Source organism: Oncorhynchus keta, unplaced genomic scaffold (assembly GCF_023373465.1).
Source record: "Oncorhynchus keta strain PuntledgeMale-10-30-2019 unplaced genomic scaffold, Oket_V2 Un_contig_5916_pilon_pilon, whole genome shotgun sequence".
NCBI classification, from domain to species: domain Eukaryota; kingdom Metazoa; phylum Chordata; class Actinopteri; order Salmoniformes; family Salmonidae; genus Oncorhynchus; species Oncorhynchus keta.
In genome coordinates this window covers 244,469-257,370 of record NW_026288583.1, presented here as the reverse complement: position 1 = coordinate 257,370, position 12,902 = coordinate 244,469, and the positions used below count along the sequence as shown (strand labels likewise).

The 12,902-nt window shown below is 42.1% G+C and overlaps 2 protein-coding genes across 5 annotated transcripts in view; one reads left to right on the top strand and one right to left on the bottom strand.

Annotated features, from left to right (window-relative positions):
• txndc16 (thioredoxin domain containing 16) overlaps positions 1–10,270 on the bottom strand; it is a 48,475-nt gene extending 38,205 nt beyond the window's left edge. The window contains exons 1-7 of one of the 3 annotated variants that reach the window (XM_035743419.2): positions 10,149–10,270; positions 9,739–9,941; positions 8,846–8,928; positions 8,282–8,355; positions 8,035–8,109; positions 6,305–6,426; positions 5,876–5,966 (exon numbers count right to left, since the gene is read on the bottom strand). In XM_035743419.2, the coding sequence (XP_035599312.2) occupies positions 5,876–5,966; positions 6,305–6,426; positions 8,035–8,109; positions 8,282–8,355; positions 8,846–8,928; positions 9,739–9,895 (602 nt within the window). In that variant the 5' untranslated portion in view covers positions 9,896–9,941; positions 10,149–10,270. Of the gene's footprint in view, positions 1–5,875; positions 5,967–6,304; positions 6,427–8,034; positions 8,110–8,281; positions 8,356–8,845; positions 8,929–9,738 lie in introns of all 3 variants that reach the window. The other 2 variants (XM_052510625.1, XM_052510626.1) reach the window with 2 other exon arrangements.
• A 333-nt stretch (positions 10,271–10,603) lies between these two features.
• LOC118362800 (G protein-coupled receptor 137Ba-like) overlaps positions 10,604–12,902 on the top strand; it is a 38,541-nt gene continuing 36,242 nt past the window's right edge. The window contains exon 1 of one of the 2 annotated variants that reach the window (XM_052510634.1): positions 10,604–11,321. In XM_052510634.1, the coding sequence (XP_052366594.1) occupies positions 10,935–11,321 (387 nt within the window). In that variant the 5' untranslated portion in view covers positions 10,604–10,934. The remainder of the gene's footprint in view (positions 11,322–12,902) is intronic. The other variant, XM_035743420.2, reaches the window with a different exon arrangement.

Here is a 12,902-nt window from a genome sequence, read left to right as displayed (position 1 = left end):
CTAGATTCATACCGACCTTGTTCCATCCCAGGATATTTGGTAATACAGACACTGAACACAAGGGGCACTATTTTCAAACCCCACTGAGGCTCTGTAATCTGAAGGTTAGCAATGCTAACAAGTATACGTATATTTCCATAGCTAAATGCTACTGAGCGCATTGCGAGCATCTTATTCAGTCTGAAACTACACTGCTCAAAAAAATAAAGGGAACACTTAAACAACAATGTACCTCCAAGTCAATCACACTTCTGTGAAATCAAACTGTCCACTTAGGAAGCAACACTGATTGACAATACATTTCATATGACGTTGTGCAAATGGAATAGACAACAGGTGGAAATTATAGGCAATTAGCAAGACACCCACAATAAAGGAGTGGTTCTGCAGGTGGGGACCACAGACCACTTCTCAGTTCCTACGCTTCCTGGCTGATGTTTTGGTCACTTTTGCTGGCGGTGCTTTCACTCTAGTGGTAGCATGAGACGAAGTCTACAACCCACACAAGTGGCTCAGGTAGTGCAGCTCATCCAGGATGGCACATCAATGCGAGCTGTGGCAAGAAGGTTTGCTGTGTCTGTCAGCGTAGTGTCCAGAGCATGGAGGCGCTACCAGGAGACAGGCCAGTACATCAGGAGACGTGGAGGAGGCCGTAGGAGGGCAACAACCCAGCAGCAGGACCGCTACCTCCGCCTTTGTGCAAGGAGGAGCGCTGCCAGAGCCCTGCAAAATGACCTCCAGCAGGACACACATGTGCATGAGTCTGCTCAAATGGTCAGAAACGGACTCCATGAGAGTGGGTGGGGGGGGTTGTGCTTAAAGCCAAACACAGTGCAGGACGTTTTTCATTTGTCAGAGAACACCAAGATTGGCAAATTCGCCACTGGCGCCCTGTGCTCTTCACAGACGAAAGCAGGTTCACACTGAGCACATGTGACAGAATCTGGAGACGCCGTGGAGAACGTTCTGCTGCCTGCAACATCCTCCAGCATGACCGGTTTGGCGGTGGGTCAGTCATGGTGTGGGGTGGCTTTTCTTTGGGGGGCCGCACAGCCATCCATGTGCTCGCCAGAGGTAGCCTGACTGCCATTAGGTATAGAGATGAGATCCTCAGACCCCTTGTGAACCATATGCTGGTGCGGTTGGCCCTGGGTTCTTCCTAATGCAAGACAATGCTAGACCTCATGTGGCTGGAGTGTGTCAGCAGTTCCTGCAAGAGGAAGGCATTGATGCTATGGACTGGCCCACCCGTTCCCCAGACCTGAATCCAATTGAGCACATCTGGGACATCATGTCTCGCTCCATCCACCAACGCCACTTTGCACCACAGACTGTCCAGGAGTTGGCGGTTTATTTAGTCCAGGTCTGGGAGGAGATCCCTCAGGAGACCATCCGCCACCTCATCAGGAGCATACCCAGGCGTTGTAGGGAGGTCATACAGGCACGTGGAGGCCACACACACACTACTGAGCCTCATTTTGATTTGTTTTAAGGTCTTTACGTCAAAGTTGGATCAGCCTGTAGTGCGATTTTGCTGTCAGCACATTCAACTATGTAAAGAAAAAAGTACTTCATAAGAATATTTCATTCATTCAGATCTAGGATGTTATCTTAGTGTTCCATTTATTTTTTTGAACAGTGTATTTGCAGGTTAGACATCCCAGCTCATCAAGTCATACAAGTAACTAAAAAAACTCTACTCATAAAAATAAATAGACAGCAAGGCTCTTGACCCATGAGGGGGTTCTCCGCTGTTACTAATCAAAGCTTGATTTTGAAAGAAGCTAACCAGTTAAATAATGTAACTACTAAGTCAGCAAACCAAATGCACAACAGCAGAGCATTTAGCAGATTTCAGACAGTTAACCCTTGTAGTTACAAGATATCTAGTTGGCAAACAGACTGCAACTATATACAATGGTTGCTCCACTAAACGTTTTGCAATTATTCTGCGGGAATTATAGAGGTAATTTGTGGTTTAGTACTTTACCCTGCGTCACCACTTCATTGCTCCAGACCAGCGCAAGGGGGAGTTGGACCGAAAAGTATCATCAGTGCTCATACTGTGTCTGACAATGAATGGGCGACAAACCTAAATAGAAAAACTGATAATTGTGCACGATTTCAGAATTACTTACCGGTACTAAAACTGTTGTTACTAAGGTTATTTTACACTTAAACCCACTCCCGACCAGTCATATTGTACAGTGTCTGAGTGGCGCAATGGTCTAAGACACTGCATACCGTGCAACCTGTACATAACCGTGCCGGCCTTAACTTAATCCTCGCTCAATTTAAGTTATTTGAAAATGAAAACTCAAAAATAGTAATTTTTTTAAACAAAGCGATTATTATAAAAGCCCATTGGATATTCTCACAGATATCTTAATAACCCTGTTATTAGCAGGACAATATATATTGGTCATGGATCCCGAGTGGGGCACAATGGGATTGCCTTGCAGTTCTCCAGCTGTATCCACTGAACGCGCGCAAGGTTCGAGGGGACGAGCAGCAGAGCTGCGCACAGAAGACCGACCTAGCCCACAGGGAAGGGAGGAGGAGGGAGGGGTGGACCCCCACCCTGGGTAGCACAGAGTAACAGGTTGATTACACCACTCCAGTCGCAAAATACATTTTGAAATCTATATTATTCAATTATTGAAAGTTTCCAATCGCGATATAAAGTCAAGAGAAGAAAAGGCCTGGAAGGAGAAGAGATGACTAGAAACAGTTCGGTTGACCGTTTTATGTGTGGATTAATTGGAGGAGTAGAGGACCTTGTGCATTTCAGGTAAAATAACAACTCAATGTTTATATCCCAGGACAAATTAGCTAGCAACAGAAGCTAGCTAAATAGGACAATTTAGCTAGCAAGTGCAAGCTAGCTAGCTTGCCATAAATGTTTAATGCTTTTCGACCTGTCCCCAAATTAATATAATTGGTTCAGAGTTTGTTTTGATATTTTAACATGTTTGTTGTGGGGGGACAAAATACAGTTATGCAATGGCACATGTGCACAGTTGGTTTGAGTTCCGTGCAACACTTTGAGGGGCATTGCACTAATAATTGTGCTGACTAAACATTCCCCCTGTTCTGTTCTTAGTGCCAGTCTGCACGTTCAAACTAATACAACGTAGATCAATTCAATTTTTCACTGAATCTCTGTTTGGGTATTGATTAGACTACAATTATACAATAAAAATGTTGTGCTCCTAGTGTAACCTTTATTTAACTAGGCAAGTCAGTTAAGAACAAATTCTTATTTTCAATGACAGCCTAGGAATAGTGGGTTAACTGCCTGTTCAGGGGCAGAACGACAGATTTGTACCTTGTCAGCTCTAGTAAGAAGTCTAGTAAGAACAAATTCTTACTTACAAGGACAGCCTACTCCTTCCTCCCCGTCTGGGAATTGAACCCCGGTCTCCCACGTGCCCAGTATGGGGATTCTTTAGCTAAATAGCCCAGTACTGTACTCCCGACCGTCACACTGTACAGCGCCATATTTTCAGAAACGGAAAGGAAGAGTTTTTTTCATAGAATAGAAACACCATAATATTACAATTTCTTAAAATCAGTCCCAAATACTATGTGCTTAAAAAAATGTTAAATTCTCTAGTACAGCCACTATTGAAGGCTATCAAATGCTTCTCAAAGATGCCCTCTGGTTGTCAAACTAGCACTAACTCGCATTAACGGTACCAGTGGTTCACGCTTAAATAACGTGCCATAGAATTCTGCAGCACCCTGCGCCACAGTACACTGCAACTTTTAACGGATGAACCACTGTAGATCACCTGGCGCACAACCGTGACTCCGCGTTTACACTAGGAAGCAGCATAGCATGGTGAAACATTGGATCCATTCATTTTCAATGGAAGGAAAGCGAGAGAAGCAGACTGAGCTGGGAGACCGATTAGCAATTCGAGCATAGGCGAGGGAGCTGAACAGGGCAGGATTAAAGTTTATTCAAATCCTCCGATGTGACGCGAGTGACCAATCAAAGCGCACCATAGCTTCCAACCTCAACAGCATTGTCAGCTAATCCAGTAAATAAACTCAGCAAAAAATAAATATACCTTTTTCAGGACCCTGTCATTCAAAGATAATTTGTAAAAATCCAAGTAACTTCACAGATGTTCATTGTAAATGGTTTAAACAGTTTCCCATGCTTGTTCAATGAACCATAAACAATTAATGAAATTGCACCTCTGGAACGGTCATTAAGACACTAACAGCTTACAGACGGTAGGTAGGCAATTAAGGTCACAGTTATGAAAACTTATGACACTAAAGAGGCCTTTCTACTGACTATGAAAAACACCAAAAGAAAGATGCCCAGGGTCCCTGCTCATCTGCGTGAATGTGCCTTGGGCATGCTGCAAGGAGGCATGAGGACTGCAGATGTGGCCAGGGCAATAAATTGCCATGTCTGTACTGTAAGACATCGAAGACAGCGCTACAGCTGATCGTCCTCACAGTGGCAGACCACGTGTAACACCTACACAGGATCAATACATTCAAACTTCACACCTGCGGGGCAGGTACAGGATGGTAACAACAACTGCCAGAGTTACACCAGGAATGTACAATCCCTCCATCAGTGCTCAGATAGCCCAGCCTCTCACCCGATTATGGACAGAGGGCTTGTAAGGCCTGCTGTGAGGCAGGCCAGACATCACCGGCAACAACGTCACCTATGGGCACAAACCCACCGTCGCTGGACCAGACAAGACTGGCAAAAAGTGCTCTCCACTGACAAGTAGTGTTTTTTTCTCACCAGGGGTGATGTTCGGATTTGCGTTTATCGTCAAAGGAATGAGCGTTACACCGAGGCCTGTAGTCTGGAGCGGGATCGATTTGGAGGTGGAGGGTCCGTCATGGTCTGGGGCGGTGTGTCATGGCATCTTCGGACTGAGCTTGTTGTCATTGCTGGCAATCTCAATGCTGTGCGTTACAGGGAAGACATCCTCCTCCCTCATGTGGTACCCTTCCTGCAGGCTCATCCTGACATGACCCTCCAGCATGACAATGCCACCAGGCATACTGCTTGTTCTGTGTGTGATTTCCTGCAAGACAGGAATGTCAGTGTTCTGCCATGGCCAGTGAAGAGTCTAGATCTCAATCCTATTGAGCACGTCTGGGACCTGTTGGATCAGAGGGTGAGGGCTAGGGACATTCCCCCCAGAAGCATCCGGGAAATTGCAGGTGCCTTGGTGGAAGAGTGGGGTAACACCTCACAGCAAGAACTGGCAAATCTGGTGCAGTCCATGAGGAGGAGATGCACTGCAGTACTTAATGCAGCTTGTGGCCACACCAGAAACTGACTTATTTTTTATTTTGACCCCCCCCTTTGTTCAAGGACATATTATTCCATTTCTGTTAGTCACATGTCTATGTTACTTGTTCAGTTTGTCTCAGTTGTTGAATCTTGTGATGTTCATACAAATACTTACATGTGCAGTTTGCTGAAAATAAACGCAGTTGACAGTGAGGCAGTGAGAGGACATTTCTTTTTTTTCTGAGTTTAAGTAGAACTACCTAGCACCCACATTAGGAGGAGTGACGCTTGTATAGTATAAACGGACAGTAAGTGACTCGGGTCTCTTGTCATTGTGTGCTTGTAAACAAACACCATGTGACTGGGAATTACCGGTGAGCGTCATAATGAAAAAGTTCAGGTGTTTCACTTAAAAATATTCCCATTCATAAAAACACTTTTCCAAATAATACACGGTCTACTGCACAAACCTATTTTCCTTTAAATTGTTTTGCCACACTGTTCCCTACTGAACACAACCCAGCATTATCTTGTGACTGGGGAGAGGTGGCCTCTCCCTGGGGTTCCCGAGGGGACTATGGATGGAAGAACACTGACCCCATGTTCGTCAGCACTGGGCCTCCTGTGGTCAGCACAAACTGGTACTTGACTCCGTACACAAATGCTGTCTCCATCAACGCTCGGTGCTCTGGATAGAATGACAGGGACGTGAAGGTTACACCGAATGACAAAACTCAGAGAAGTTGGTACAAAGTGTTAGGCTGTACGAAAATGGAACCAAGGGGTTGAATAGCGAAATCATTTTCTATAGCTTTGGATATAAAGAAATGTATGATATGAAAACTACATTCATCCTTGGCAACAAGTCAATAGTCAAATGGATTTCTCTTAAATCTAAAAACCCAGGCTGGGTGAAAGCAATATGCCCTCTGAGATGAGGAAACCTGAGACTAATTGAGATGCACCTTTTGTGGTTTCCTTCCTTATTATTAACCTTTTAAGGTAGTGTGGGAGACTGGACCTTACCTGGTAAGCCCAAGACCTGGACATGGCCTAGCACAATATCAGCCTTGCCTTTAGCTGCCCTCTCCACTGACTGTAGCTCAGCAATTGTATGGACGTACCTCACCTCGTCAAAAAGCACAGTGCTGAGGGAGGGACAGGTCACATACATACCATTACATTACATATATGGCCATTCAATAAATAAATTCCCTCGCCTAGCAGGTTACGGTAGACAAATGAGTGAAATGCATTCGTACATGTTCATGTTCCATTGTGCAACAGTAACCAAGATTTACTCAACCCTACAATAGTTCAAATTAATTTAAAAAGTCCCTTCATACAGTGCTTTCAATGGGTATTATTTATTGACTGTGTGTCACAAAATAGCACAATCAATAATAGAGACTCTGCAAGCAAAGTGTGTGGGAGGATCTATTCATTATGTACACACAAATGAAAAATGGTATGTCATTTGTTAGTGTACTCTATGTCATACATGTTCAATTAAAGAGCAACTGGCCCTAAAAACCAACTTATAATATATATATATATATTTTTATAAACAGCCTAGAAGCATTTATTATACTGTCAAAATTGACTAAAGTGTAAATAGGATAATATTGGTCATAAAGTCAGTCTCGTCCAAAACAGTTGTGAGAATTGTGGTTGTGACTGCATCACAACGTAAATGAAGGTTGGGTTAGTTTCAAACCTGCCCACAGCTGTCAGCACACAAGTAAACATCAATTCAGATGACCCAATCATAATGTGTTTGGTAAATTTGGGTTGCCTTTGGTTAATGAACCAAATCTAAAACGAGGCCAAATACAGAAGTGCAGTCACCCTTTAAAGTGACCGGTCATTTGTTGATACACTAATTTTATTTATTTAACTTTGGGTTTACTGCCTTGTTCAGGGGCAGAACTACAAGATTTTTACCGTCAGCTCAGGGATTCCATCTAACAACCTTTTGGTTACTGGCCCAACGCTCTAACCACTAGTTTACCTGCCGCCCCGGGTCTGTCATAGGTCTGTCAAAGCCTCTTCCTAGCAGTGAGGCTACAGTGCTTCTGCTGAAGCGAGGAGCTGCCTAAAGCCTAGCTCAAAGTATGGATTAGCTTAAATAACCCATCAGTTGTCTCCATTATTTGTTAATTGGAGACACCATCTACAAAGACACTGACTCGGCAGGCACCGACTGACTGAGTTGCAAGAGTTCCAAAGGTGAGAGTTGTACATCGATTGACCCCTAGGTGAGCTACTGCGCTCCCAGCTCAAGGTAGAAGTCGCCCCTAACCACAGATCTAGGATCAGATTACCCTACCCTTAAAGGGCCAACCTGCAGTTGAAACAAAGCGTTATCCCCGTCACTGTTTCAGTAAAAAGCTGAGAGATGGGTCTGGAGAAATGTAGTCACTGAAATTCAGTCATGAAAGGACAATTATTGTTTTAACCATATTTTGAAGCTATACAGCATTTTTTTATTTGATTTACAAACATTGGAATAGAAGCTTATTTTGATTTGTATGGATACAACAGTTAAAAACTAAGCTCATGAGGCATTTATAAGTCATATTCTTCAAGAATATAAGAATCAAATGGGTACGTACTGTATCATAAATGTTTACAAATGTCCAAAAATGGATGTAGCAAGCAACTGCTGATTGCCCCTTCAACCACTACAGAGGTTATACAATATCTAACCCTGTATCAGTGTTTAGGGGAAATGTTAACAAACTCTTTATACTCACAAGAGAACGTGAGACACTATGGCGTTCACGTCGAAGACTGTGTCTGTGTCGAAACTCTTCAGGACATTGCCACCCCTGCAAGACAACAAATAATATAATAGTTGTGTTCATTTGTGAGAAACATCTGTACATCTTAAACCATAAGATGCATTCTAAAATGACATTGTATTAGGTGTAATATGCATGTACTGTTAGCACAATATTTAATCAAGCTGCTTAAGATCCACAATGGATATACAATACACACCTGAACAAATAAACTTTTTTCATCAGCTTCTCTCCAGTGCAGTACTTTGCTATGTGTTCATTAGTACAATTTACCTGCAAACATGCATAGACAATGAAAACAATTCATTCTAAACAGATGTTTGTTTACTTTGCTCTTCACATAAGTGAACTTGTAGTGCAAAGTTGATCAAAAAGTGGTCAAAGAGAATACCTGAAGTCCGGGTCTCTCTAACAGGAGGCCTTTGGCAGCCAGCAATGCATACTACAGCCGACAACAATAGTCCTTTCAAAAACCCATACTATTTCTTATCGTAACAATAAGCCAGTGAGGATTTGTCTTACTTGTGGAATGAACAAAAGTTGCTCCAATTTGCAAGTAGAATCAACAACATGCTGTGTTCTCAAACAATCCAGTACTCCAGTGATGTCAAAATAAAACTTTATAAGACAGATATGAAAATATATCTAAATACCACTACAACCTCCCAAGGTTCCCATCAATATCTAATTTCTCCTTGTGTAACATTAACTCAGCAAAAGCCAGTGGTGCTTGGAGTAAATCAAGGGATAAAGATGTGGTTACCTTAGCAACTGAAATACCGTAATCTTCTAGAACATCTGCAGACTTCTCCAGCTGTTCAATGAAGAGACCTAAGGTTGGATTGACTTGTAATCAAAAAGAAAAATAAATTGAATTAGTCTGTGGGGTTAGAAGGCACCAACGTTAATAGTAAACAATTGTGTGAAATACATTATTCAACTGCACTTCAAAAAGGAAAACATACTGTAATGAAACAAGGAAATAGCACAAAGTAAACAAGCAGTGAACCCAATGACAAATGCCCTAACCAATAGTCACAATCCCAGTTATATATATATATGTATTTTTTTTTTTCAGGTATCCCCATGGGGAAGGTGGTATGGCAATTATTAACTAGGGTCATTACAATATATATGCCATTTAGCAGACGCTTTTATCCAAAGCGACTTACAGTCATGTGTGCATACATTCTACGTATGGGTGGTCCCGGGAATCGAACCCACTACCTTGGCGTTACAAGCGCCATGCTCTACCAACTGTGCTACAGAAGGACCACAGTATTTTATTAACCCATACCTAGGTAGGCTCATTACAATCTCAGAGCGAGTTAAGCCTATTAGAGCAGTGGCTAGCAGGTTTGCCTGCAGGCTGAGAGACCCTGGTTTGAGACAAGCAAGTGCAATTGTGTTGCACTATCGAGGGCCTCAAGGGTTCCATCCAACTCCTGACACCAATTTAGCAAATGGTGCTAGTGCAACACCCCTTGCAAGTCTTGAACCCGGGACTTCCAGACACGTTGGGGAGATTAATGTCCCTACCTGAGCAAGGGTCGTGAACTGCAATTGTTACGAGTATTCGGTGCAATATGTCCACCAGCAAGTCTACAGGGCATCTTGGGGGGCTCATATTTTTCCTCACCTGTTAATGTCACTTACCTTGTTTTCCAAAGTATATAAAATACATCTTTCCTGATTGCATTTTCTCGAAAAAATGGGCAGCTGTGTGTTCAATGAGTTTTGAGGCATTTCCAGTGGTGCATTGCTCACTTTTTGAGCAGAGCAAAAGTATGACGACACACATGAACCATGCCATGGTCGATGAAGGATCGAACCTAACAGTTCAATTGAACCGACAAAATCTAGTAGAAAAGAATGGACTAAGTTACATTCGCCGATGCAAGCTGGGCAAAAGTCTGTTATGGCATAACGCGTTGGCTACGTTAGTCAGCTAACGTTACCTAGCTAAAGTAGCCAGACAAAGGCCATTTTAAATTCCATGACCATGATATGGGCACTCTTAATACATTGCAGAAGCATTTTATATAACTAGCTTTTAGACAACTTACACGACCTGGTAAACGAGCAGTTTTTTTTCACTTCAATTATGTAGCTAAACTACCCAAATGAAAGAGGGATGCTAGAACATTTTTGCTGTTTCATCTTCCTGTGTCCCACCTAACTAGCCAATCAGAGTGATGGATTTTTAAAAGCAGTTGACAGCCAATCGAAAATTAAGGGGCCTGCGCCTTCAGAGCTGACATCATTGCAAGCCAATCACAAAGAAGGATTCTGGAGGGTTGGGTACCATACTACCCAATGTTGAAATAGTGGGTGGAGAGAAAACTCTATACAAGGCGACATGGACTGAAAAGGACACCATTGTGGTTCTAAAGCGAGGCATTTCAGTGATTTCAACACAATGTGTGATGGAAAGGGAGCCAAGATGGCGTTGGAAGAGAGCTAGTTCAAGGCTGCAGCTTATTGGTCAGTAGGCGGGCTCTAAAACTGCAGCTTCACTCAGCTGATCTCTCTCCCTTACTTCACGTCCCCTTTTTTTCCTGAGTTGTTTTTTTGCACAGATGAGCTGCTTTGCTGGAGGGTTTTCTTGTTTATCTGTTTTATACCTATAGCTGTTAAGTCATCCGTTCTGTCGTTAACCCTCGGATTTATGTCGGTAGGTGGTTAGTTAGTTAGTGTAATCAAGCTCGTGCATTTGTTTTTGAGTGGACATCAAAAAAAATAATTATACCAAATTCGTGGAAAATACATCAAAAACTGGATATTCTACTATATTAGAATAAAACATTAGATATGCTTATTTAAGTCGTTGTTGTTACACTTATCCGTTCGCTATGTTGTTGAAAGAAAACCAGGTCAGCTTAAGTGTTTTCACGTCTGTAACGGACTCAAGTGATGAACCGATTCGAGCTGCGGTTCCTCCGTCTGTGGAGCTCGGACTCACCATTGTTTATACCATCCTATATTCGCTACTCTTTGTGTTTGTTTACTTGCAACTTTGGCTCATTTTGCGTTATGAACACAAGCGCTTCAGCTACCAGAGTGTCTTTCTTTTTCTCTGTTTGCTGTGGTCAGCGCTAAGGACTACATTATTTTCATTCTACTTCAAGAACGTTGTCCAAGCAAACCAGTTGCAGCCTTTGCCTTACTGGCTGTTGTACTGTTTTCCAGTATGCCTCCAATTTTTCACTCTGTGTCTGCTCAATCTTTATTTTGCACAGGTAAGTGATGTTGATACATTTTCTTATGTTGCAAAGTCATGTTTTTCATGTACACACAATCTGTCATACGTCATTTTATTATAGGCCTATCAACTAAACATGTTTATCATGTTTTTTTGTACGTGTAATTTATCATGCTACATTTATGAGTAAAGAGTGTGTCTCCAGACAATATGCCTATAGGGCCATTTCCATGTAAAAGGACCCATGAGCACCAACATGTAAAGTTCACAGAGGCGCATGACAAATTGGGTGTCAAATGAAAGCTGAGTCTGTATTTTTGTGAAATTAAGGCAAATATACATTTTTCAACTGTTTTCCATCCCAAAAAATACAAATAAGAAACGGTTTTGAATTCTTGTCAGACAGAAGGAAAAGGAGTCTTGTAAAAAAAATACCACAAATTTTAAAAGATATTAGAAATACATCAAAACATATCTTGAAGATATTGTCTCATTTATCTCCCTCGTGAGGAGGGAGGATAATGAAAGTGCACAGAAGTAAAGGTAGACCTATCAATCAGTTCTAGTGTTTTTACTAATATCGACTTTGTTTATTAATTAGTAAGTGATTAAAATCGGTAACAAAATTTCCCGAAAAATTGCTAGCTACAATGGGAAGTCACAAGCCAAAGTTGGGCCATCTACTTTCCACTGGCATAGTACTGTCATGTTCAACCATTTTCTTTCTCTTTCTATCATCTGATGGTCAAAGCAAGAGTGTGAACAGTCTAGACAGCCCCTCTCTCTAATTAATGCCACCTCTCCCAGCTCTTTGGTCAGTCCGCCCTGGCCTTGATTCCAACATCCAAGGAACGTCTGGACCGGGCTTCATTTGGCCCAAACATCTATGTCAACATCTAACGTCTATGTTTCACAAGTATGGACAATAAAGTACAGTAGAGTAGAGCGCAGTACAGCACATGAAAGAAAAGTATAGTTCAGTACTGTACCATAAAGAAAAGTAGAATATAGTTCAGTACAGTAGTGTAGAATAGAGTGGAGTACAGTAGAGTTGAGTATACTATAATGTACTGTAATGAACTATACTTTACTTGACCTTCCTGTACTGAACCCTACTGTGCTGTACTCTACTCTACTGAGCTCTGCTGTGCTGTACTTTTTTAGTGGTGGAGCTCATTAAAATATTAGAAAGTGTGTAGAATAATACCCAAATATACAAAGGAGTATATTGCATATTTCTACCTTTGTCTACCTATTTAGGATACATCACTATCAACTGGAAAAATAGTCTCAAAACTAACCTATAGTCATTTGCAGGAAAATCCAGTTCAAAAGAGTAGGTCTCCTTTGCAGACTAAAACCAACCCTGCTATCATGACTATTCACCTGGTTCCCACAGCCTCAAACCCTATCTTGTTTGTCTAAATTTGACTCTTATCACATCTGAAAATAGTTTGATGCTTGCTTCCAATCAGCTCTTCTTCACACTGTAGGCTACAGCAGTCACTCTCATGCACCCTTTCTCTTGTCTTTGTTCCACTGTGTACTGACTCACTACGCACAGCAGCAACAACCCTCAAACCTGTAAGACAATCCCTACTGTGTCCCAGAGCAGTAC